We start from the raw sequence: 27,337 nt of genomic DNA on the forward strand, positions 1-27,337 counted from the left end.
CCCAGCTGTGATAAAAACCATGGTTTATTAACTAAAACCCCAGGAAGACAACCCATGGTTTGTGAACTGTGGGTTGTTCATGGTTAGCAACCACTGTTTTGTTATTGCAGCTGTGTTTAGACAATATGATAACCTACTTTTCAACCCCAGCTCATCTCAGACCATACTCAACCGCTGAATGTGAGTTATCGTGTTGTCTGGACCCAACCATTATAATTTTTTCATGGACTAGAGTCTATTTCATCAGATGGACTCCAGTTCATGAAAGCTTATAATAAACATGCTAAGGTGGCACAATATTGTTTGTTGTTTTTGCAGCAACAGACATAACACAGCTAACTCCTCTGGAAATTGTTATGAAGGGAGAAACACTATGGTTTGTTTTAATAAAATCATGTGTGATTTCCAAAGGAGTAAACAATCTTATGTTGGAGAATGCAGAATAATTTGGGAAGTGTGCTAGAAAATCCCAAACGCAACAGTGTATTATTAATATTACTATTAATTTAATTTATATCCCATCTTTTTGCCAAAAATGGCACTTAAACTGGCTAACGATAAAATACAGACTAAAAACAAAATCTTAATTAAAACAGAACATAAAAAGAAATAAAATGAAAACTCAACGATAAATGAACAGTACACAACCAATTAAAAACCTTCCGCAACAGACCAGTTTACATGCCAAAGGCCTGCGAATACATCATTAATAATAATAAATATTATGAATAATAAACAAATTAAAATAACACATTTTATTCTAATGCCTAGGCATTTATAAATTTTTTTTCCTGTTTTGGAATAAAGGAGATTGGGGGAGAGTCAGATTACTTTGCACCGCTTCTGTTTCTAAATCCATGCCGCCCCTCTCCCCAAAATTACAATGCATTTGAACCATCTCCAGAGGGGCAGCCGCGTTAGTCTGTAGCAGGAAAAACAACAAAAGACTCTCGCGGACCCATAAAGACAAATAAGTTTATTCCAGGCATAAGCTTTCCGTCGCCACTGCCTCTGATGAAGGGGACAGCATCCACAAAAGCTTACACCAGAATAAACGCCTTTGAAGAAAATGCAGCTTCAAACATCTGATGCGGGTGGGCAGGGGGAGGTCATCACGGATCGCCCAGGACGCGCAAAGAGTTAATGCTTTGGCGCCCACGTGGGGAAGGAGGAAGAGGAGGAGGCATCTTCCTGCTCCGCCTTTTGGGTGGGGGGGCGAGGTTTGGGGTTGCAACACCCCCCCCACACAAGCAGCCGCATCTGGTGCAAGGGGACGGGAGGGAAGAACCGGCTCTCCCTGGCAAGGGTGAGTTGCAGGGGCGGGCCTCTCTATTTTGCAAAGCCACGTGCAAGAGCAGGAGGGGGTGTAATGCATTTAGTTTATTCGCGGGGGGGGGGGGCGGGTATTTGATCCCAAAAAAACCTGAGCTGAGAAATGTCAGAGATCGGAGCGGGGCCGGTGTGGGGGAGTAGGTGGCGAGAGAGAGGGAGAAACCTTAGCCATCTCTTTGCCCCTCCCACCCCCAGCCACATCAAAGAGGCAAAATGGCTGCATTCCCCTTGTCTTGGTGTCAAATGGGGAGGGGGATAAAGAAGGGGCAGGGGCTGGAAATGCACCAGGGGCTCTCTTCTTTTGGTGGCCTGTGGAGGGGGGGGAGTGGAGAGGCGGAGAACTGTGTTTATGGGGGAGGGATGGGCTTAGGATGTGGGGGAAAGGTTAGTGTTGGAAAATGAATGGTTAAGGTCCTCTTTCTTTCTTTGGGGAAAGGGTGTTAGCCTGGAGCTGGGTTTCCAGCCAGATGGATTGGGGGCGGGTGTGTGTTGGGGGGAATAATTCTCCTGGTGGAGGATGGGCTCGGAGATGGCCTGCTGGTGGGGAGGCTGGGCAGACATTTTTTTCTGCTGGGGCGGGGGAGCTAAGGTGGTGGGGAGTTAGAGGTGGAAATTTGAGACATCTGTGTTGGGGGAGGACAGGAAGTTGAGTTTACAGCCCGAAGGGTTGGAGGAGGGGATGTTTCTCAGCCCTCTGATATTGGGGAGGGGGATGTGTTTCATCAAAGGTTTCCCTGTTGTCTTGCAAGGTGGGTGGCTGGGCTGGGTCCTGTCCCTTGCTTTGGAAAACACTCATAACCTGTTTAGGTTTGGGGTAACTCCAAATGACATGCTGGCTGGCTCAGTCCTTTCTTTCCCTCTTCTCCATCCTGTATTTAATAATCCATTTGTTAATTAATTAATTAATTAATAGCTTGGTCCATTGCTTAATTCCAATTATAAACAAATAATCAGGTTTCTGGATTGATTTACTTATAGGGAACTATGAGCACATAAATTAGAAAAGCCGTTATGGATGAGCTGTGTTCCTTATAATTAGTAAACAGGTTTGTCGTCCTTGTTCCCCAATCCACTGGTTCTTTCCCCCCCTACCCTCGACTCCTCATCTGCAGTGTCCTGCTGGCACTAGTGTTGACCAATTCGTGGCCTGGCCACAATCCACTCTGCGGGATTGCTTGGTGACTTACAATGAGCTTTGGGAATTTGTCCAGGTGCAAGTTTTATGAGCAATGTTTATGCCTCAAGTCTATGATAAACTTGGGGTGAGAAATCATTGAAGTTAATTTTGATCCCCACTTCTGCCATAATGGCTGTACTTGTTGATTTCAAATCTTCCTTTGAGGTGTAAATGTGTGTGTCTAAATGTATATTTGAAAACATGCCCCTGCTGTTAGGTTTGTTCCTTTTCACAATGATTTCTGGTATTTATGGTGATCTTGTTTCCATTCATGTTTTCCAAAAAGTTAGAGACTTTTAGGGTGGAGGATAATCCCCAGTTTTTGGAAAGTCAAATATCTTGGTAATTGCTTTTAGAGGTATAGGGAGGGAAGGAAACTTCAGTGTGAGTATTAGTAAAACTCACTTTTAACAAGTTACTGCCTTTGGAAGGGTGTGCATCCCTTCCCCCAATTTTTGGGAAATAAAAAATGTTTTATCAAATTCATATGCACTGACGCTGACAGTGTGAAGCTTGATAGAAATCTATTCAAGGTCAATACTTTTGCTACACTCATGGCAGGGGAAGGAAGCATATGCTATATAATTTTCAAAATACAGAGACAAGCATACATAGTTGTTGAATACATTTTTCAGCATGATAAAATTTAGGGAAAATTCAGGTTCCTTCCATTACTGTCTGTCAACTAATTGCAAGTGCAAACAGTTTTGATTTGCGTAGCTCATTTGGAAGATGGCTAGAACTTGGTATAGTTAACTGTAATCGTAGTTCATTCATTGCTGATATAAATTTCTTTTGGATTTCTATCTGATTTCAGATTTCTATCATATATATATATATATATATATATATATATATAAAAACGCCTAGGTATGTTTCCGTACAGGCTTCAGCTGATACAGGTCGCTAAGCAACAGTAACGTGTAACGTCAGCTGATACAGGTTGCTAAGCCCCTCTCCCGACTCATCCGGGCTTTTCAAGGTAATCCCCCCTTTCTGTCTCTTCACTCCCTCCCCCCCACGAAGGGGGCAGCGCCATGGTCCGGAGCATGAACGAGGCATGGCCGGGGTCCTTGGTGGCCAGGTGGGAGGCTGCTTGCCTGCTGCGAGCCGAGGCCACGGCCTAATCTCATGCAAGCTGGGCAGGCAGCCCAAGGCTGACAGGAACCCCGGGGTGAGGGGGACACCTGCTTCCCCTCCCCCTGTCCTCCCTGCCCCCAGGTCTGCCAGACGGCATTGTATCAGTGGCCTCCAAGCCGCCTGCGCCCCCGCGATGATATTTAATTAATAAACTTTAAGATATGCTTCAACGGCATATGTTACGCCGTGTACAGCTAGTTGTTTTATATTGAGGTATGAGATAAAGCCATAAGTGAAGAGGGGCCATAGGTACAGTGGGGGATTTGTGCATGGTGTTGAACCTGAAGGATAATGGAAGTAGAGAACAAATGCCAATGGCTGACATCAACCTGGGACACACGAAGCTGCTTAATACTGCATCAGACCATTGGTCCTTTAGCCCAGTATTATCAACACTGACAGGCAGCCACGCTCTCCGGGATTTCACGCAAAAGCTTTCCTTGCCTCTGCCTGCAGAGGCCAGGGATTGAACCTGGGACCTTCTGTATGCAAAGCAGATATTCTACCACTGAGCTACACCCCCTCTCCTGACTGAGGGGAAGCAAGAAGGGAAAGTTCAACCACGTGATCATGTGCACCAAGGACTTTCCAAATAGAACTGTAAAAGAGATTATACCCAATTTTGAACAATCTGTGAAATTGCCAGGGCCCAATCCAGTATTTTGACCATTTCCCATGTTTCTTTGTATGGAATGCTTTAAAATAATGCTGGCCACTGTGCCGTATTGACTTAATATGTGGCCATGGGAAATATTTATTTATTTATTACATTTTTATACCGCCCAATAGCCGAAGCTCTCTGGGCGGTTCACATTATTATTTATGCCATCCCATCAGCCTTTGTGGGGCAGTACCAACAAGTGTGGATTTGAGATGTTAAAAAGGAGAGAGAGAGAGAGAGAATGCACACAACAAACCCATGAAGGTTGCAACTTGCTTGGGACAAGCAGCCAAGTTACAAATTAATTGCACCCTCAGCATAGAGCTGCACTACATTTTTGAGCTAGGGAAACATAATGTAGTAAATGTCCTTGAAGTTCTCTCAAGTCATCTGGTCAGAAGACAGAAAGGCTAATCACATGTCCTTGGGGGTGGGGGTGGGGGTGGAATAGTTGTGGGACAACCCTGTGTGGGCTGTACCACTTCAAAATGCAGGTAGCGGATTGCGTCCTTGAGTGCTTGGTGTAATCCGAAACTACCTGAACACAGAAAAACAACAACCCAATGTCAGGAAATGTGGAAGAGTTATTCTAGGTTAGAATAACTCTTCTGTATTTCCAGGTGCTTGGAGTTTTTGACCAGGCGAGGGAAGAATCCCTTTATGATATGATTCCCCACTTGTGTTCTGAAGTGGTGCAGTCCTTGGATGACTGTACTACAAGTTTATTTGGAATATATAGATTAACTCAGAGCGGTGAGTGAAGTGAGGATACCATGTTTGGTTGTTCAGGCATTCTATAAGTTCCTTACTTCATTTTGAAAGCTAGGATGAGCATTTCTGGCCGCTGATGTTTGCATGAGGGACTTTGTGATATCTTCACAACTGTGCGTGCAACAGCCCCCTCCCTAAAGACGTTTACGCTGTATGCACGGACTTGACGCAATCCCTTCCCCACTCACGTTTTGAAATAAATAATCCACAGCAGCCTTCAACAACCTGGTCCCTTCAAGATTTTCTTGGACTACAATTCCCAGAATTCCTGACCTTTGGCCAAGCTGGCTGGGGCTGAACTCCAAAATATCTAGAGGGCAGTAGGTTGAGGAAGGTTGATGGGCTTTTCTTTCTTCCCCTACTGGAATCAAACTGGGAGAGAAGTGAAAATACAGGGGGCCACCATAATTTACTGCCCCATGCCTTTTGTGATGGGATTACTGGCTACTGTGGGGGGAAATTTACTAGGCAGGCTGTTTAAAGGCACAATCCTGCTAGAGATGTAAAGGCTTGGGGGTAAAAAACTGGAAAAATTTGGGAGGGAAAACATTTTTCCTGTTTTTTCATAGAATCATAGAATCATAGAATAGCAGAGTTGGAAGGGGCCTACAAGGCCATCGAGTCCAACCCCCTGCTCAATGCAGGAATCCACCCTAAAGCATCCCTGACAGATGCTTGTCCAGCTGCCTCTTGAAGGCCTCTAGTGTGGGAGAGGCCACAACCTCCCTAGGTAACTGATTCCACCGTCGCACTGCTCTAACAGTCATGAAGTTTTTCCTGATGTCCAGCCGGAATCTGGCTTCCTTTAACTTGAGCCCGTTATTCCGTGTCCTGCACTCTGGGAGGATCGAGAAGAGATCCTGGCCCTCCTCTGTGTGACAACCTTTTAAGTATTTGAAGAGTGCTATCATGTCTCCCCTCAATCTTCTCTTCTCCAGGCTAAACATGCCCAGTTCTTTCAGTCTCTCTTCATAGGGCTTTGTTTCTAGACCCCCTGATCATCCTGGTTGCCCTCTTCTGAACACGCTCCAGCTTGTCTGCATCCTTCTTGAATTGTGGAGCCCAGAACTGGACACAATACTCTAGATGAGGCCTAACCAGGGCCGAATAGAGAGGAACCCCTCACGTGATTTGGAAGCTATACTTCTATTAATGCAGCCCAAAATAGCATTTGCCTTTCTTGCAGCCATATCGCACTGTTGGCTCATATTCAGCTTGCGATCTACAACAATTCCAAGATCCTTCTCGTTTGTAGTATTGCTGAGCCAAGTGTCCCCCATTTTGTAACTGTGCATTTGGTTTCTATTCCCTAAATGTAGAACTTGGCATTTATCCCTATGAAATTTCATTCTGTTGTTTTCAGCCCAGCACTCCAGCCTATCAAGATCACTTTGAAGTTTGTTTCTGTCTTCCAGGGTATTAGCTATCCCACCCAATTTTGTGTCATCTGCAAATTTGATCAGCGTTCCCTGCACCTCCTTGTCCAAATCATTAATAAAAATGTTGAAGAGCACTGGGCCCAGGACTGAGCCCTGCGGCACCCCACTTGTTGCCTCTCCCCAGTTTGAGAAGGTTCCATTGATAAGTGATTTCCCAAGGATCATTTTTGGTATTTTTCCTGAAAATTTTTTTTGGGGGGGAAATCTTTTAGAATTTAAGGCAAAGTATTGATAAAATGTTTGCCTGGCAAAATAATGTCTAAAAACTATGTAATAAGAACACTTTTATAGAAATGCTAGAGATATAAAATGGCTAGAATGAATGAACCTGTGGGGGAAATGTCTTTTTAATCCTCTCTGTAAGAGTCCCAGCATAGTTAGTTTTTTCATTCCTTATTAAAATTATTGAACTAAAGTATATTATAGTGATAGACATTTATGCTCAGTGTCCCAACATGTGGGTAGAATCACCAATGTGCATTCTTGACAGTAAATGTACATTTTTGGCATTTGGAGTTTAGTTCTATAGTGTCATTTAATGTAGTTCTAATCTATTCAGACAATAATTACACATTTATTGAGTTTGCTTTTAAAAGTTTTAAAATAATGATAATGTTATGAGCAAACTTAAGTTATACATAAAATAACTTTAAGAACAGAAAGGCTGCTTTAAAGCAGCCCTCTTCAACCTGGTGCTCTCTGGATGTTTTGGACTACAGTGCCCAACATCACCCCTGAGGCTGATGGGAACTGAAATCCAAAAGATCTAGAAGTCCCACGTTGGGGAAGCTTGGCTGAAAGCAACAAAATGACTTTAGATCTGCAAAGAGCGCTTTTTTTAAAAAAAGTATTGCTTATTTTTCCTTCCCCCCCTAAATTTCCAATTTTTCCAAAAACGGAAACCCTGAAAATAAACCATTTTCCTCCCAGGGCCTCAAAATTTATGAAATTTTACATCTCTAAATCCTATCTGTAGGACTTTATTCTGTCTAAATATGCACAGCATTATGCCCTAAAATGTTTTTTTCTTCTGTCTTCCCCCCCTTTTCTTTTTTTAAAGGCTTACAATGGTTAAGTGGGTTCTGAACCTCTTTTAGCCTGAGGGACGAATTCTATGTTGAAGAAGCTTTTGAGGGCCCCATTGTAGTGATTGGCTAAAGGCAAAAGGCGCTGAGCAGAAATACCAGCATATTTTAGCTTAAAGCTCTTTCTCCCAGTAACTAAGTCTTGAGGGAGGCATTTCAACCTTTTAGAATTGGGAAAAAGGCTGTAAACCAGCAAATGATTGGGTGGGGGGGAACGATGGGGAAATGAGACTAGGGAATATGCGGAGGGCCGGCGTGCAACCCCAGGTGGGCCAGATTTTCTGCACCCCTGATTTAAGTGATAAATCAGTTTGATTCATCTGTCACAGCCCTTTCAACCAACAGGAAAAATTGTACCCTGATGAATGAGACAGCAGACTTACATCAAAAAAAATATTAACTATTCAAAATACAAAAACTCTGGGAAGTTAGCCCCCATCATAGGAGAGGTGTTCCCTCTTGTCCCCAGGAGGGAACACCTTGTCTAAAATGGCTCTTGCAATGGCAAAGATGTCCATTAGCAAAGAACAAAGAAAGCACGTTTATGTTTTCTTTGGAAGCATTGTTTTTATTCCTGTGCAGGGTTATCCAGTTATTGAATACAAGCTTTAAACGATTGATCAGCTCGGATTCCTTTAATTGAATGATAGCCCTACTTTTTTCCCCTTCCTCAGGGAGGAAACGCTCCTGTAAACACTTTCTGGAAGCCACATCTGCTCAGTGTATGGAGGGACCCTGCTATGCAACAGCCTCCTTGACAAAATTCTCTCAGTCCCCTGGAATCGGCTGTCTGTCTTTCACCTAACTTTGCGGTCGAAGTCTGAGGCAGAAGACTCTTTTCGCCCACCATGTTTGCCTGTGAGACTTGGGGCCTAGGTGGCCAGACCTCTGTCTACAACTGGGACAAGTCGGTCTACCTCTTAGAAGACAAAATGGAGCCCGAGCAGGGATCGGGGGACCTAGATCTCCATTTCAAGGTGTTGCTTGAGCAGGAGATGTATCCGGAAATCACCATTGAAGAGGAGGAGGAAGGAAGAGGAGATGAGGAGGAAGTGGTGGTAGATGCCGACGGAGCAGAAGATGATGACGAGGAGGAGGAAATAGTAGTAGATCCAGATGGAGAAGAGGAGGAGGAGGAAGAGGAGGAGGAGGAGGAGGAAGAGGGAGAGGAGGGAGAGGAGATTGACGATGATGACGATGAGGAGGAGGAACGTCCATCAGGGCCTGCACGAGAGACGGTGGGAGCAGAAGAAGGAGACGACTCCCTACTTGTGGTTTGCACTGGGACTGTTGAGGAGCTTTTGGGATTGGAGTCTTCACCCACAGCCGAACCAGAGCAACTTGAGGAGGCCCCACAACCTCAGCGTTGGGAAGTCCAGTGGGAGGAAGTGTCACAGGCCCCACAGCCTCCACCCTCTAACATTGTGCAACCCCCTCCTCCTCCACCACCACCAGAGGCTCCCCCAGTGGCCGAGGTGGCACCAATAGACGTAGAATCGGAGGCCTTCCCTACTGCTGTGGAGCAAGTGGGGAACAACAGCTCCTCCCCATGGGGAGCAACGTTTGCGGAAGAAGGGGGGCACCAAGAAACCCACACCAGCCCACCTGGGGCAGACAGGGGGAGCGCTGGGAAAACACGGGCCTCTGTGTCGGGAGGGAATAGCGGCTTCACCCTGGAGACGGCCCGCCGGCATTTCCGTCAGTTCTGCTACCAGGAGACTGAGGGGCCGCGCAAAGCCTGCGGACAGCTATGGGAGCTTTGTAATCACTGGCTAAAGCCGAAGAACCGGACCAAGGAGCAGATTCTGGATGTGCTGATTCTGGAGCAGTTCCTGGCCGTCCTCCCACCTGGGATTCGGAGCCGGGTATGGGAATGCAGCCCGGAGACATGCGCGCGGGCGGTGGCCCTGGCGGAGGAGTTCCTGGCCAAGCAGCAAGAGGTGGAGAGACCAGAGGAGGAGGTGAGAGGTTGTCAGTCCCCTTCCTTCCAACCCTTTTGATGTCCATTGGCAGGGCGGGTTTCTTTGTGAGGTTGTCCCCAGTGTTATAAATCTAGGGCAAGTAGCTGAGACTGTGTCATTGCAGCAGTGATGGGAAGGAAAGAGCGGAGCAAGGGAGTGACAGGGTGGGCATTTTGCCCTGGGAGAGACAGCTGCTCAATCCAAGCTGGTGGCAAATTGCACCACTGCCTATATTGTTGTTATTAAAGACGACACTTCTATATCACTTTCCAATAGCATGAAATAAAATAAAAAAGACATAAAGCAACCCAACAATATAAAGCACCCATAAAACAATGGTTATATATAATGTTCCCTCTATTATCAGTGTTCAGGGATGAGTGATGGTTATTTATGTGGCTGAAACAGCACCTCCAGGTACAAGAGGGAGGAATCTACAAGCTTGGGAGAACGCTGAGGTTTGCAGACATACATCAAATATTTAGGGGGGAAATCCCCTAAGGTGGCCAGAGGGTGGGCAAACGCAGCCCAGTGATGGCCAAGGTATGCTAACCAACTATTGAGAGGGTGAATGGACCCAAAACCCGGAGGTGGGATGGAATGGAATGGGGTGCCTGGAATCCTGAACAGGAAACACTCCATATCGCAGCTTTCCCCAAACTGGTGTCCTCCAGATATGTTGCACTACAGCTCCCAACAGCCATATTACTGGGAGTTGTGGTCCAACCCATTTGGAAGCCGCCAATTTTTGGGAAGGCTGCAATACAGCAACATTTTGTTGCACACCCATTTATTTATTTATTTATTTATTTAAATGTTTGTATCCCACCCCATATCATTGGGATCTCAGGATGGCGTACAGATAACTTCAAACAGTATAAAACAATAAATAATGTATACAGCTAAAAATGTATCAAACCATTAACAAGCTAAAACCAGTAGAAAATGTGAAAGCAATTAAAGTTATGTGCAGCTTTAGGCAAATTTAGCCCTCGAAGTCTGATAAAAAGCCACGATTTAACTTGGTGCCGAATGAAGCCAGCGTCGACGCGAGTCGGGTTTCCAAAGGGAGGGCATTCCACAACCAGAATGTCACAAGAGAGAAACCTTAAAAGCATGACAAATTTTATTTATTCTTTCGTTCGTTGATTCCATTTATTAGTCGTTCTAAAGCCAAAGCTCTCAGGACAACATGTATAATAAAAACCAATGTAACAAAACCAATGATGAAACATATTAACAGGATTTTTTTTTAACATTTTAAAGGCAGCAGCAGTCATTTAAAATGATTTTAAAAGAAGTGATCAATATCCAAGCATCCAAAACATAGAAAAAGACGGTTTTAAAATGCAGGGTTAAACATACCATTATGAAGAAAACAAGCAGCTGTTAACCATTTTTTTTTTAAAAAAAAAGTCCTTTTAAACGGCATGGAAGAATAAAAAAGGCTTTGCCAGGCGGACCTCTCTAGGGAGAACATTTCACAATTTGGGGGCTACCACATGAAAGGCCCTCTTGCCACCTGTTGAGTCTCAGTGTGTGGGTGCCCTCAGAGCAGGGCCTCAGATGATGATCACAGGGCATGGGCAGAAACATACGGGAAGGAGTGACCCTATAGATAAATAAATTAAGGACACAATCCTATGCATGCTTAGACAGAGAAAAGCCCTGCAACTCCCTGCATGCCCCAGCCAGCATGACTGGCTGAAAGTTATAGGTGTTTTTTTCCTGTCTAAACATGCAAAAGATTATATTTTAAAATGCTGTTAGCTTGCTTCTGAAACACTGGTAGAGAGGAGCTACACAAACAAATGCAAAAAGGCATTCTGCTGACCCAAAAAAGCCCTCTTTCTTAGGGAACCCTGTCTGGCTTCTGGGTAATTGGAATTTGAAGTGGTGTCTCCTAAGCTTATTTTAATACTTTGGGGGAGTTCATACAGGGGAAAGGCCTCCCTGATATGCTCAGGGTGCAGGTGTGAAGTTTGAATTAGCACATCAGATTGGAATGCCGGCGGCGTCTATCACCAGATGCCAAACATCTACATCTCTTCAATATTTAGAGTGAGGACATCAGTTGAAGCAGGACTTACTTTGGGCTCTGATTTCGGTGCTTGGGTTCAGCCCCAAACGAACAAAATAATAAGGAACAGAGTGCCTCTGGGTTGGGGCAGAGTGCAGTTTCCTCTTTACCTGGTTTTGGATGCCAGACCTTTAGTAAGAGGCGTAAGTATTCAGTAGGACTGGGTGGTTATTCAGTCGGTTTTGATTCCCTGGTTTGAACATTTAAAAACCCGTCCATCATTTTGAGGCTTCCTTAAGGAATGCAGCATGATGGCCTGGTCCATACACAGCAGAATGAAGTGGTAAAATCTTGGTATGTGTGGAATAGACTGTATCACTTCCGTTTAAGGTGGAAGATTACTGGTTTTGAATTCTTCCCCATGTGCCAGGTTTCCTGCAAGTAAGAAAAACAAAAACCCTAGTGTATCGAGCAGAATGATCCTATGTCACCTCACTCTGTGCTGCTCTCTTTTTCTGTTTGCAGGGCTTGGGTGTGTTTTCATTCATTCATTCATTCGTTCATTCATTAGAGCACTCAAAAATACAATCTTCTACCAGCAGGCTGAAATGGCATAAGCCATTTTGCCACTATAGGACTTTCCCATCTCATTATGCTGCATATAAAGACACGGTCACAGTCCCCTTCAATAGGTTTTTAAAGCACTGGGGTGCGTTGATGCCAACCAAGATTATAGAAGGCCACTACTGACCTTCTGGTCTGGACGTAGCATTCCCAATCCAGGATCTCTTGGGTCCTTGGTTTCAGCCAGGAAAGTTGCTCTTATCTGAAGGAATGTCCTCATTATAAGGTGCAATCCTATTCATGTTTAGACAGAAAAAAAGTCCTACAAATCCCACTGCCGAGTTCACTTATGCCTAAGTAAGTGTGGATAAGGTTGCACTGTTAATCTTTTCATGGATTAACATTCGTTTGATTAATCAACTAAGGGTGCAATCCCATGCCTATTTAGACAGAAAAATATCCTACAACTCTCACCGCTGAGTTCACTTATGCCCAAGTAAGTGTGGGTAGGATTGCACTGTTAATCTATTAATCGATTAACATTTGTTTTGTTAATCAACTTTAGGATGCAATCCTATGCTTGTTTAGATAGAAAAAAAAGTCCTACAACTCCCAGCATTCCTGGCTGGGGAATGCTGGGAGTTGTAGGACTTTTTTCCTGTCTAAACAGGCATAGGATTGCGTCCTAAGTGCCTGATATACACTGAGATCATAATGAAATTTCTAGAGCTATTAAAACATGCATACGTGCCCACTTCCCCTATTGAGCTGTACCCTTCCCCTTCCAGTTGTCTATTATTTGTGTGAGAGGACCCTAAAATTACCAAGGCGACGTCTGCAACTGCTGCAGCAAAATATGGGGCCAAGGTTTTCAAAAGGAGCTGAAACTCTTGGGAGATTGATATAGAGCTATATTGCTGGCTGCGTTAACTGCTGCCCTTTGGGGTCAGGAATTGTGGGGATTGTAGTCCAAAACATCTGAAGGGCTCCAGGTTGCCTACAGCTGGTATGGCTCTCTGGTTTCAGGCAGAGGTTTTCCCCATCCCATGCGTCATGATTGTCTTTTAAACGGATTGAACTGGAGACCTTCCGTATTCAAAACATGTGCTCTGCTACCGAGCTTCTGCCTGTGGCCCATGGTTTTACCACATTTGGGTTTTTAAAATTCATGTTATGTTTTAAATTATTCCACATGACACACTGTATATCCCATGTGTTTGTTTTCTGCTGTGGCCTTTGTCTATTTTTCACCTTTTGCTTGAAGCCAGAACGAGACGTTATGGAGAATATCTGGCTGCCTCTGAAAACAGCAGCCCCACATGTCTGTCTCTCCTTGGTAGCGTTCAGTAGTGTAAAATAGTTGATGTGACGTCGCCATGCTCCTGGCTTCTCCACCAACGAAATGGAACAAGAGCGGGGGGAATGCATATTGCTGTGACGTCACATCGTGCGTTTTGTGTGTTACTAGACATTACTGTGAGGTTGGCAGTGAGAGGAAAAATGAGACCCAGGCAGTGCCGTCTCCAGGTTTTGAGGGCCCTTGGTCAGGACACCCTCAGTGGGGGCCCGCCCTCAGAGAGTTACCTTCTCACTTCCATTGCCACTGGTTGCTATTGCTTTTCCTCCTCTTTCTCATCATTGCTACTACTTCTTCATGGTCTCTGTGCACCACACATATGGGCTCTGCGCTTGTGCAGAACCACACTCAGGAAACTTCTATAGGTGAGGAGGAATGTTTTGGCAGGAACCCTCCCCCACTGTCTGCTGCGCATATCCCAGCGTCGAAAGTTCCCTTTCGACGCCTAGCAAGGTACCACGAAGGGAAGCTTCGTTAGACAATTTTTTGCTTTGATTGTCTGAAGTGTTTATTTTTTGTTTTATTCTTTCTGTTCTCTTACTATCGTGCTTTTCCTAGCTTTGCTGTTATTTGTAGTTTTTTCTATAAATATTTCACGATCGCTGAGCGTCGCGCAGCTCAGGGCGTATGGTCTTGAGACCACCCTTCAGAAAACGCATCCGTTGCGACAGTAAACTAGCTCCAACGGTCGGACATTCTTTACGCTTATATTGTTCTTGAGAGTCTTGGCTGGCTGAAGTAAGTTCTCCCCAGAGGACCTGAGTGTGCGGGGCGGACTGTATGCCTGTAACCTGGACCCAAACCATTTAGGGCTTTAAAGGTAATGACCAACACTTTGTACTTTGCCCTGAAACTAATCGGCAGCCAGTGGAGTGATTTTAATGTTGGGGTAATAAGCTCACCCCTAGATGTACTGGTGACCAACCTGGCTGCCATATTTTGAACTAGTTGAAGTTTCCGAACTAGGTACAATGGTAGCCCTATGTAGAGCGCATTGCAGCAGTCAAGCCTTGAGGTTACCAGCGTGTGCACAACAGTCTTTAGGACTTCTGAGTCTAGGAAGAGGCGGAGCTGGCGTATCAGCTGAAGCTGATAGTAGGCACTCCTGGCCGTCGCGTCTATTTGGGCTGTCATTTGGAGCGATGGATCCAGGAGCGCCCCCAAACTGCGAACACAGTCTTTCAGGGGGAATGTAGCCCCATCCAGAACTGGTTGACACACCTCCAAACCTAGGTCAGAGCCCTTGACAGCAAGCACCTGTTTTGTCTGGATTCAGAGGACCTTTTCTTCTGTCGCCCCCAGATTGTGGAACGGGCTGCCGGAGGAGATTTGTAAAATTAACTGTCTCTGTGGTTTTAAGGCAGCTTTGAAGACTAGCCTTTTCTGGCAGGCCTACCCAGATCAATGTAAAATCAAGAATTTTTAAGATGTGTTGTTCCCTGCCTCGATCCAAAGGGAGAGGCGAGTAAGAAATAAAATTATTATTATTATTATTATTATTATTATTATTATTATTATTATTTGGACCAACACACGATGGCTCCCCCAAAGTCAAGGCCTCCGAGAGTGGCCACCTCAGCTGTGCTCCTCCTTCTCGCACCCACCATGGTCTGGCTCAGAATGAGAGGCAGGTGAACCAGAAGGTCCTGCTGGGGTGTGGACCCACAAGAGATGTCCAATCATGCCGCCCCTTGATGCCAGCCATGGAAATGGGGCTATGGTTTTCAAGGGCAGTGGTCTTCCTTAACATCTAAGTAATTACAAATAGCTGGCATTCCAGGGGTAAGGAATTCAGGTCAAAGGGTGTGAGCGGCCTCGGCTTGAGTTGAGCCGTGCTTGCTTTGCTCTTTTTAACATCAGATGCTGGATGCAATCTTTCTTCTGTCTCAATCCTCAGTAACCCACAGGGCAAGGCCAGGTAGGAAAAAACTTGAGGTACCGTTGAAAGGAAGCAAACAGTTAATTATTTAAGTGCATTCTTTGACTTTTGCTAGCATGGGTATTATTATTATTATTATTATTATTATTATTATTATTATTATTATTTGTTACAATTACATTCCACGTTCCCTCCAAGGATTCTTGAGGTGGCATATTTGAACCTCCTTCTCTCGGTTTCATCCTCACAGCAGATCTGTGAGATAGGTTAAGCTGAGAGATAGTCACTGGCCCAAAGTCACTCAGGCCTCATCTACACCAAGCAGGATATTCCACTTTGAAAGTGGTATGAAAGTATAAAAGGCAGGAGCCACACTACTGCTTTTTAGTGGTATTGAAGTGCACTGACAACTGTGGGGGCCCATTGACACATACCATATACCGCTTTCATACTGCTATATCCTGCTTGGTGTGGCTCCTGCTTTCATACCACTTTCGTAGTGCAATATCCTGCTTGGTGTAGATGAGGCCTCAGTGAGCTTTAGGGCCAGGTGGGGATTAGAACCTGGATCACCCAAGTCCCAGCCCAACACTCTCTAACCACTATACCACACTGGCTCTCCCCACACTGGATTTTGTGGCTGAGGCACCAAAACGTCTTGAATCTTCTATTAAGTCTCACATCCTTTTATTCCTTCCTTCGGCCTTTTGTTTCCAGGGCCTTGGCAGGCCTCAACTCTGAGTCACAATAATTTCCCCACATCTCATGGGTTCCTAAGCTCTCCTCTTATTCCAGGCTTTCCCCTTCTGTCCTGCTGGTCTCCTACAAAGACATTTACAGCTGCCTACAACCTCCCCCCCCCCCCGCCCACCCGCCCCGAAGGACCTTTGCACCTGCCTCTTGCAGTGGATTCACAGAAACTGGCAGAGAGCCTTCTGGGAGCTGTAGTCCTGTAGCTTGGAAACAAAGGACTTCTCCTCTCTCCTAGCAGCTGGCCGTCTGCCATTCTCCCTTAAGCCGACAGTATGGACAAAATGTCCACTCTCTCAGTTCGAGGCACAGAAAGCGATCTGGTGTGGGGGCCCCAGCTTTTGCTGACTTGGCACTACTGCAATAAGAAAACCAAAATTGTGATCAGGAATTGTGCCTTTGCATGAATCGTTTACGCGATTGGCCGAAAGGGCACGACTGGGTGTTTTTTATTGGGGGTTTCTTGCGGGAAATGGAGAAGGAGACAGGGCAGCGGGGAGCCATTCGTCCCAGGCTGTGAAGTGTTTTGGAACCTGCGCGGCCTTGAAACACAGAATAGAGACTTTAATGAAAGATCTGTTAGCTTTAGCACAATTTCCAGTCCTTGCTTGTTCTTTGTGGGAGTTAAAAAAAGAAAAGAAAAAAAGATTGCAATCTTATTTTGTGAGCCACCTTGAGTGCAGTGGAATATGATGACTTGCATTTCAACTCTAGGCTCCCCCTTTAATAATGTCAGTACCTTTTAGATGGACCACAAGATAGAGGAATATTGGTTTAAGAGACTAGCTGTCTATTTATTTATTTGAAATCTTTATATACAATCTTTATATGCCACCTTTCACTAACAAATTCCAGGGTGGTGTACAGTATTCCTTCAAAACAATTAAACCTGAGATTAAAATCCACAGTGAAACAGCATATCTAATAAAATTAGCCATTAATGTCAGCAAATACTTCCTTAAACAAATACATTTTCAGCATTGGCGTTGAAACACCATCAGCATTGACACCTGTTGTACTGCAAGGGGGAGAAAATTTCAAAGATGAGGCATCACAACCGAAAAAGTCCTTCCTACTGGTTGCCATCAGATGAACCTGTGCAGGTGACAGAACAACCAGGGGGCCCCTGATCTGTAGATCTCAATGAATGGGCAGATTGATATAGGAGAAGGTGCTCCCTCGGGTAACTTGATCTTAATTTGGGTTTTAAAATAATTCAAAAGAAGTGTTTGAGGCTCAGCCCAGGAGAACATTAAGTAAATCTAGGTTTCCAAAAGAGCTCATGGGGGTAGAATTCTAGCCAAGCTACATGGTCGGCAGAACTATGTGACACAAGTTCTTGCTGGGCTGTTCCACTTTAGACAGCTGATAGGGGAATACACGTTTGAATGAGCTGTCTATTCCCAGACTTAAGTCCCATTGATTTCAGTGGGTCTATTCTAAATAGGACTACATTTGGATACAGCCTATTATTCAAGCCAAACTTGAGTTCATAGAAAGTCAGCAGGATTTAGCTGATTTGCAGACACACCTCTTCCTAAACGAAGCCAAGTTCATTGTGTTGAAACATAAATTAACATTTACCTATTGGTGAATACAACGCAGCAGTGTGTTTCACTCTCATTAGTGAGTGACAGTACACTAAAATGCAAATAAAATAGCCCAATTAGTATGTTACAAAGGCTGAATGCTATGAAGTGTTGAGACCCCGGATTGAGTCTTGTTCCTGAATTCTCCTTGCCCACTCCCAAGTGTTCTGAAGAGTACCCATTTTATATTTCAGTTATCCTTCCTATGGGTAACATGTTACATGTGAATTCTGCTTTTTCAACTTCTACTCAGTTCGTCAAATCACCAGGATAATTTAAACACTTTTAAAATGATTTCCTCTAAAATAAATGCTGCCCCTGCATGTTCAGTGTCACCTGCAGGTTTCAAGAAGTCAAAACTCCATTCCTGTACCCAGGTCATTGGGCCAGTTTGGCCATTAGCCCAGCTGTGGGGCTTGTGCATTCCCTCCATAATATCAAGTGGGCTTCCAGTTCTGTTTTGGAGATGCAAATCATAGGAACCTGCCGGGGTTTTAAAGATCTTCACAGCAGGCCCTTCTCTTGGTCCCACCACTGTTGGAGTCCAACTTGGTGGGGTGCAACAGAGGGCCTTCTTAGTGGCTGCTCCTGGGCTCTGGAACTGGCTTAGCTCTCACTTTACTGTCCTGCCAGCAAGCAAAGAGGTTTTTATTCAGGCAGGCTAAAGGTTTTTTTTAACTTGTTGGATGCTGCCTGTATATTTTGAAAGTTGTGTTTTGAGTTTATTCATTTTTGTATCATCAGATTTTGTTTTAAATCTGTATTTTATAATTCGTTAGCCATGTTGGGCGCTAGTTTTGGTGGTCAGGAGAGATGTAAATTTAATAAAGGGCCTGTTCAGAAGACACCTTAAACCCTGCAGCAGGGTTTAAGGTATCCTGTGCAATGCATTTTGCTAAATCCTGCTCACTCACTAACCGTAGCCAGACCGTCTACATCAGGGTTAGTCGCTCTAACCATGTCTTAAAGTGATGTGTGCGACAGCACGGCTTGTGGTTAGTGCTAGCCCCAGAGAACCACAGTTTTGCTAACCACAGAGCCTGAAGTATCATCTGAACAGGCCCATCGAAATAGTTCGCCAGTTTGGATGTAACCAAGAAGTTGACCAAGGAACCAGAGCAATATCAGGGTAAAAGGACTTTCATGAGCCCTTAACTAGGACCTGGCCACCATACTGGTTTGGTCAAAATACGTGAGCCCATTAAGTGTGGGGTGGTTGTGTGTGAGAGAGATCCTTTTTTTTAGTTTAGTTAGTCTATCATTTTTTCAGTCTTTTGTTGAATGTGGTTCTTTGCTTGCTATTTCAGGATTCAGACCTATTTGAGGAGGTTGTGGTGAATTTCCCCGATGAAGACCAGGCCATTTCAGATGCTGAACAAGGAGACATGAGCATGGACGCTGAGCAGAGGGGTGATGTGGACATCTGTTTGCTGGGTAAGGATCTTTTATTCCCTGCTCTTAGTTTCTTGAGCTACTACTCTCTTGGTGCCTAAAGGTCTGTATGTATTATTTTATTATGTATTCATTTACTCCCATCCTGCATTGGAGGATCTTACAAGATAGAGAACGGTCTAAGCCTAAAATGGGCCTGTTCAGAAGACACCTTAAACCTTGTTGGTTAAGGCTTTTGGATAAGCAGCAGGGTTTAAGGTGTACTGTGTGATACGTTTTGCTAAACCCTGCTTACTCACTAACCACAGTTGGACTGTGCAGCAGGCTTAGCGGCTTTAACCGTGGCTTAAAGTGTTGTGTGCGACGGCACGGCTTGTGGTTAGTGCTAACCCTAGAGAACCACAGTTTCGCTAACCACAGAGCCTGAAGTGTCATCTGAACAGGCCCAATGTATCATACAAAATACATCACATGGCTAAAAAAGCACACAGGGTTTGGATGATCAAACATCTCTTCCTTCCTGCTTTAGATTCTTTTCCTCCCTCCTTAGTTTGAGCAAAACCATTATTTGCTGTGCTCTCCAAATCAGCCATTGCATCTGAACTAGGCTACTACGTTGTTCAAATCCCCAAAGCTGTCATAAAAAGATTGTTCGCTGTTCCCCCTCCCCCAAGACTTATAACGGAGGTTCATTGATGAACGCTTGAAAGGGCAGCGGGGGGAGATAATTCCAGAATAAACAACTCTCAAGGCCTCGCTCCTAGCTCCCATGATCTCCCTTCCTTAATGGAAAAACTTTGGAGATGGTTCTTTGATCGTGATCTGGGCCTTCAGGCCCAAAGTGAGCGACGCACTTTTGCCTCAGGTGGCATCAGAACAATCTGCTGCAGCACTCAGGTGCTGGACTGTGCATCCTTTTCGGGGCGCTTTTATCATTGCGATGGTGTGAGGGAGTTATGGTCTGTGAGGGAGTTAAAGATATCCAGGTGAGGGCATGCCAGCATTATTTCTAAAATCTTTCTGGTACACTGTGTGGGGTACAGATCATTCATGGCCCTGAGTCATGCCTCAAAATTAACCATCAGGCCTGGCTCCTTTCTCTTCCGGTGTAGGTTCTTCTGACACAGAGGCAACGTGGGATTCTTCTGCAGATGAAGGAGGCTCAGGTAGGTCCAGACGACGAAGTGGTCAGGGAGGCGTCAGAGGCTGTCCCTTCTTGTAAGCAGGGCACGACAGTTTACCTCAGGATCATTAGGGCAGTTGAGGGTCTGTGATTTAAGATGCAATCCATGCTGGGAGTTGTAAGCCTTTTTTCTGTCTAAACACGCACAGTGTTACGTCCTTAGTTTGCTCTGTTTAACCACCAGGCCAGGGGTGCAATTTGGATTCCCTGCCTGGGGATTGAAATGGTTTTGGCCGTCCTTGGAGTGTCATGCTGGGGCACCCAGGAGGCGAACGATTCTGGGACCTGTTTTCCGGAGCCAGGTCTTGGAACTTTCAGCCCTTTTGTTTGATGGTTTCTTTTTTAGATTTGTAGCCTGGTGTTTTGTTTTGTTTAAATGCCAGGTTCTCAAAATGGTTTGCAACCTTCCTGCTTCGTTGATGTTTATTTTATTACATTTATATCCTGCCCTTCTCCCAAGGAGATTAGGATGGCAGACATGTATCTCCCCTTCCCCCAATTTTATTCTCACCAGAACCCTGTGAAGTAGTTTTGTACCCCATCCAACCCCCCCCCCCCATCATTTTGTAACTCTTGGGGGTGGAGAAACAGTGGTCTACAGGCTAGCACCAACTCAGAGAGGCTTTAGTTCTGGCCCACGGCCATTCCTTTGACACTGTCCCCTCACACACAGCAATTCTGTTTATTTTAGTAAGTTCCCATTGTCCCCACCCCAACCCTCAGGCATCATAGCCATGTAGGGTGCGATCTTCATCAGGATCACAACTGGGGAGGGACAGTTTAACCCTCCCTGCGCATTGCGATCTCTCACAACAGAAGAGCAATTAGACTTGAAAAAACCTCCCATTAGACTTGAAAAAGCCTCCCATTAGATTTCAAAAAGACTTTGGAACCAATGGAAGGCTTCTTTTTAAAACTCTTAATTGCCAGCCGGGGCAGGGGTGGAATCTTCATGGGTGTGAATGAATGGGTGTTAGTATATATTATGTATGGATGTGTGTGTGGATGAGAGCGTGTGAGTTGCCCTGCCCACTTTTTGGTTTTGGCCCGCCCACTGCTGGCATGTGGTCCCTGGAAGGTTAGCCACAAGAATCTGTGGCCCTTGAGCTGAAAAAGCTTCCTCACCCAAGTTGTAACCAATTAAAGAAAGCCCACATCATTATTCCTTCTGCTTCAAAGCACTATTCCCAAGCATTGTTGCTTGCCCTGAAAAGGCTGGCAGCCTTAAGAATCACTTTTTGGTTTCTGGGGGGCTGTAGAGCTTTTTTAGTATCTCGGGAGACAAAGCAGGGAGGAGTCAGGTCCTATTCTGTGCCCAGGCAATGTCAATTTTCCACCAAAGAAAGCTGGATTCTGCAACCTGCACAACTTAATACAAAACTGAGCAAACATGCTATAATTTCTCTTAATGCATAAGGCAGTTTTTACTACTTTGCATCATTTATTCTTGATGTGCTGGCCTTGGGGAAAGGTAAAAAAAGGAGCATGGTTTCAGCCTTTATGGCGATGAAAACATGCATGAAAACATGCCTGAAATTGGAAGGCAGAGAGGTGAAGCTTCACTTTCAGCCGCTGGAAATCTTTTTCAAGCACCAACCTGGGTTCTGAGAGTCCTCCAGGCATTGGCCACACAGGTTCAAAAGTATATTTTCATAGCCGTAAGGGCTAGAAAATGGTTCTTTGCAAAATAATAGCTGCAATTGCAGCCCGTGCCTACTTGCCACAAGTCTTTACTGTGGTACAAACCACCTACATTGTTGCCATGAGGCTAGGCCACAAATAAAGGCCCGCATTGCTGACTTAGAAAACAATGGTGCATTCCTATGTGTATTGAATTAGGAACAATTTCCATGGAGTTCAGTGGGGCTTGCTCGCAAGAAAGTGCATAGGAGCGAGCCGAGAGTAGTGCTTTTAAACAGAGCTGGCAAGTTTTGATCCTGCGTGTGTGGGTGGCTCCTTTAATTAATTAATTAAGACAACAGTGTTTAATCAGTTAGATTAATGAGTACTGGTGTGGGGGACCTGTGTCTCTCCAGACGTTGAAGGACTACAACTCACATCCTTCCTGAGCGTTGCCCATGTTAGCTGGGGCTGCTAGGGGTTGGAGTCACAGTTTCCCCACCTTGTAAAAATAATAATTGGCTCAAATGCCTATTTCAGTTTATTATACATACCAATAGTGAACGTTTCCTTTTTTATCCAAAATAGCACCATCTATACATGAGAGGAAAGGTATCAGTGGGCTTGGGGAATAATTTTAATACAAGTATTTTTGAAAAACTGCAGGAGCAAGCACTATCTTGGAAGAGGCATTCTCTCTTGCAGAAGAGAGAACGGGGAATGCTTCTTCTGAGACGGAGCTTGCTGCCACACATGAGTGTATCATCTCAAAAACAAAGGGAATATGGCTTTCCCACCCACCCCGTTTAGATGGAACTTTTTATGTGCAAACATACAGCGCAAGCCTATGCATGTTTACTCAGAAGTAAGTCCCATAAAATTCAATGGGCCTTGGTAAGTGTGCATAGCATTGCAGCCCGAATTGATTTAATCAACTGTCTTATACTCATACCGTTAATCGACCAGTATCGCTTTAGTTGGGCGACAGCTCTAGTATTCAAATAAGTGAAACTTGTGAATTCTCTCCTGCCCCATCTTCAAAGCAGGTGCCAGGACCCCCAGCAGAGCGGATCCCCAGTTTGAATTCGGAGAAAGACTCAACGGAGTGATGCAGCACTTGGTCCCAAAGAGGATCCGTGTGAGAGAGAAACGCCACCCCTGCATAGAATGTGGGAAACGGTTCCGGTGCCAGTCCGAGCTGGCCCTACACCAGAAAGTCCATACTAGGCCGAAATCCTATCACTGCGCCGAGTGCGGGAAGCAATTTGGCCGATCCTCTCATCTCACTCGGCACCAGAAAACCCACATGGGCGAGGAGTGCCACCTTTGTACAGAATGCGGCAAGCGGTTCCGGTGGTCGACAGAGCTCGCCATCCACCAGAGAATCCACACAGGCGAGCAGCCACACTTTGCCCTGGATTCCGAGACGTTGTTCCAGTGGCCGTCGGAGTTCACGATGCAATTCACGGGCGAGAAAACACCTCCAGCTGTCGACTTTGCAAAGCCCCACACGGTCAAGAAGCCCCACCTCTGCCCAGAGTGTGGGAAAGGGTTCCGGTGGCCCTCTGAGCTCGCCACACACCAGAAGACCCACAACAAAAACAAACACTACCTCTGTGCGGAATGCGGCAAAGGATTCCAGTGGCCGTCTGAGCTCGCCGCACACCAGAGAACCCACACGGGCGAGAACACGCCACTCACTACAGATTGCGGGAACGGCAACATCCGGCCGCCTCATCTCATGACATATCTGGGTGCCAACACAGCTGAGAAACGGCACCTCTGTGGAGAGTGCGGCAAGGCCTTCCGGTGGCCGTCTGAACTCGCCACGCACCAGAGAATCCACACAGGGGAAAAGCGTTACTTCTGCACCGAGTGCGGGAAAGGGTTCATATGGCCCTCGGAGCTTGCTGCCCATCAGCGAACCCACACCGAAAAGCAAGCCTACCAGTGCATGGAGTGTGGGAAAATCTTCCACGACCTCTACGGGCTCACGAGACACCAGAAGACCCACCTAGGGAGTAAGGTCTACCCCTGCGCCGAGTGCGGGAAGACGTTCAGCCGGCAGTCTCACCTGACACGGCACCGGATCACCCACACCGGGGAGAGACCCTACCCTTGCATCGAGTGCGGGAAAAGGTTTGGCCGGCAATCTCACCTCACTCGGCACCTGCGGATCCATACCGGAGAGAGACCGTATCAGTGTGGTGAGTGCGGGGTGAGGTTCAGGAGGAGACACAGCATGATCTACCACCAGAGGATCCACTTGAGAGAGTCCACCGCAGGACCGGACATGCCAAGCCTGCCCGATTTGGAAAGCCTTGCCGACCATCTCCAGAGCCCCATCCATGTCACAATCTGAAACCTGGAGTGGGTGGGGAGGGGAAAGGAACATTGGATGGGAGAGTGGGACTTGGCAGAGACCCTCCCGTGCCCTTCGCCCTACAGAGCAGGCCCAAGGAAAGTTGCCAACCTGTGCGCCATGTGCTCCGGGAGGCATGTGCCTCAGGATCCCTTGCAGCTTAGCACAGGACGCTGGCGTGTGGCTGTGGAGTCGTGCGCAGTTTTGCAAAGGATTCTGGGGGCCTTCTCTGATCACAGGCTGCTTTGATGTTGCCCAGAAAACATGGCCGCCCCAAGCAACCTTTTGGTTTGCTTGTGCAGCCAGTTTAAGCCCCACTGCCCTGACTCTAGACTCTCTCCCCACCCCCATGTAGGGCTTATAGGGTGAGAGAAGGGGTGTCTCCCCTGCTACCCTCAGCAGTTAGAACAGTGTCTGTTCCCTGGAACATGTGAAGATGAGAAGGGGCCCAGAAGCCGCTCTTCCTGACTCTCAAACTAATACTGTTCTCCCGTGTTGTTTTTTTGCTCTGTCGCAGAGTTGAGTTGAGTCGGCGGATCCACGATGACAAGAGGACTGTGGAGTCCGTCTTCCCAGCATCCCATTCTGTGGGCCCACGGGGTGGAAGGGTTCCACACGGCGCAGGGCGCCTTTGCTCCTAAATTGTTCCTATATAGAAGGGAGAACTCAGACAAGTGCCGCTTCTTCCCATGGTAGCACTGCAGCAACGGGGAAGGCTGCACCTTCCCTGGGTTGCTTGTTTCCCTCCCCTCCTTCTCCCTCTTCTGTGCAAGAGGCTGGTTCTGGATGAAATCTGGCAACCTATTTCTTCTGTAGCAAATTCCCCTCCTTTCTTCCCTCTCCCGTGAAAAATTGCAATCGATGAATCTAATTTTTAAAAGAGCACACAAAGTACAAGTTCTCCATCTCCAGAGGTACTTACACACACACACACACACACACACACACACACACACACACACACACACCCCACCCTGAGCACTTTGTGATGGACATTTCTCTTTTCTCCTTCCTGTTTTTCTCCGGAAATAAAAGGGGCGGCCTTTCCTTCCAGGAGGGCTGAGCCAGTTACAGCCATCTGACCTTTTTAAATAAGGTGGCTCTTGGGGGTCTGAACCGAAAATTCAGAGTGCACCCACCCACATTGGACGAGAGGGATGGGTTTGGGTGTGCGTATGGAATAAAGGTGCCTTTTTGATCCTCCGTTTTCCTGAAAAAGTTAACAGTTCAGCCCTATCATGTTTACTCGGAAGGAAGTCCCATTGTGTTTAATGGGGCTTCCTCCTTGGTCCGTGCGTTTAGGGCTGCAGTGTAAGAAAACAGACTATAGCTCTTCTAATACAAGCAGCAGAAATGGCATGCTGACAAATTTGAATGGGGTACGATGGCTTCGCATCAACTGGGCTTCACCTTGTAGATAAAACCCCAGGAGGGTTAGAATTTAGGGGAAGAACGGCACTTAGAGACACCCCTCATTCTAAGATTCAATTATTATTAATTATTATTGTTATTATTATTATTGTTTCTCTCCATTGACCCTTGGTGATGGGGAGAGGAAAGTGTTTTGCTTTTGCTTTCCTTGAGGGACTTCTATCTGCATTTCTTCTTTTTCTCCCTCTTCCCTCCCCCTTTTTTTTGTGGATCCACGTTTGAGACTATTGGAACCTCCTAAAGAAACAAAAATGAACTCATTTTTGGAAATAACTTAAAAAAAATAAAGAGCTTTCTACAAACGCTTACTTTTGTACAATTTGCTGTCTCATGGAGGAGGGAGCCGCGTCGGGCAATAGCTCCTGTGGAAATGGAACGCAATTTTACTAACAGCACAAAAGGGTGATTGGAGGTAGGAGGAGGGATGGAAAAGGTTTATAAAAGCTTAAATGCTTCAGAGTAGCCCCCTGGGATGGCCCTATCATTAGTGAAAGTGAAGCAGTCACCTCAGGCGGTACATACTGGGAGGTGGCAGCAAGATGTTGGGGGAGAGACTGTGTTTTAGGCAGCCTGCTTTGTGCTTCCTAAGCCTGTTGTCTTCAGGTGCAGTGGAGGATGCTGTCCCATCATCAGTATAGTTAACAGATTCATCTGTCAGTCCCGTTGGCTTTTATACTTGGAGTGGGAAGGGGTGCCACTTGTGCTTTGTCTCAGGCAGCAAAATGTCTTGGGCCAGCCCTGGTAGCCTCTCCCCAACTGAATGCCCTCCGGATGTGTTAGACTACAACTTCTATCATCCCCAGGCAGTGTGTGGCCCAACCCATCCAGAGGGAACCAGTTTAGGGCAATACCCCAGCGTCTCCTTCAAAATACAATTCAAGCTAGTTGAATAAGGTCCAGTGTCCCAGCATTCCCTGTTGAGTGATCTGAAGTACTGATTGGCTTCCAGAGCAACCTTTTGATTGGCTGAGAGCCTGATATAACTGTTTAGCTGGGTAAGCCAAGGACATTCCATATGTGAGGAGAGTTGCAAAATGGGGTGATGGTGGGAGTTTAAAGTTACAAAAGGACAATTGTTCCACCCCAGACTAGCTTGAATTCTGTGATCTCCATAGTTTATCCAAAATTAACCATATTTCCTTAATTTAGTTTATTACCCTGTTAATTACAGAGGAGGGCACATAGAAACTGACTCCCTGTGAATCTTGTTCAGACACTCGAGGGGTTTGTGGCATGGAAGTTGAAACTCCTCCAGCCTGTGGGTTAAATTCCATTTTGGAGAAGTTTGGGGCAGGGGCTGGGGGAGAGATGCATTCCCGCGGTGGGGGTGGTGGAAGCCAAAATGGGAAATGGCACCAAAAATACCAAAATAGACCCACACAGAAATCCAGCATATTTTAGCTTAAAGCTCTTCTAGTAATTACGCCTTAGGAGAGACATTTCAACTTTTGAAAAATGAAGTAAAAAAACACACCCACAAAAGACAGGGACCCATCAAACTGGAGGAGATGGGGGGCGGGAAGGGTACAGGGCCATTGGGGAATTTATGGGATTTTACCTGCCATGGCCTGGCCCTTTCTGTACTGCTTTAAAAGCCAGTAACCATTTTCGTCAAGCTGCAGGA

The 27,337-nt window shown here is 45.9% G+C and overlaps 1 protein-coding gene across 6 annotated transcripts in view; it reads left to right on the forward strand.

The window, feature by feature from the left end:
* The first annotated feature begins 1,236 nt into the window (after positions 1-1,236).
* The window catches only part of LOC134406458 (zinc finger protein 436-like), a 190,107-nt gene continuing 164,006 nt past the window's right edge, over positions 1,237-27,337 (forward strand). Inside the window, exons 1-6 of one of the 6 annotated variants that reach the window (XM_063137895.1) lie at positions 1,237-1,306; positions 8,280-9,576; positions 19,040-19,159; positions 20,230-20,283; positions 22,964-24,127; positions 24,800-26,048. In XM_063137895.1, the coding sequence (XP_062993965.1) occupies positions 8,454-9,576; positions 19,040-19,159; positions 20,230-20,283; positions 22,964-24,127; positions 24,800-24,810 (2,472 nt within the window). In that variant the 5' untranslated portion in view covers positions 1,237-1,306; positions 8,280-8,453 and the 3' untranslated portion in view covers positions 24,811-26,048. Of the gene's footprint in view, positions 1,307-2,575; positions 2,595-8,279; positions 9,577-19,032; positions 19,160-20,229; positions 20,284-22,963; positions 26,049-27,337 lie in introns of those variants that run through there. The other 5 variants (XR_010025972.1, XM_063137890.1, XM_063137894.1 and 2 more) reach the window with 5 other exon arrangements.

Source organism: Elgaria multicarinata, chromosome 11 (assembly GCF_023053635.1).
Source record: "Elgaria multicarinata webbii isolate HBS135686 ecotype San Diego chromosome 11, rElgMul1.1.pri, whole genome shotgun sequence".
NCBI classification, from domain to species: Eukaryota; Metazoa; Chordata; class Lepidosauria; order Squamata; family Anguidae; genus Elgaria; species Elgaria multicarinata.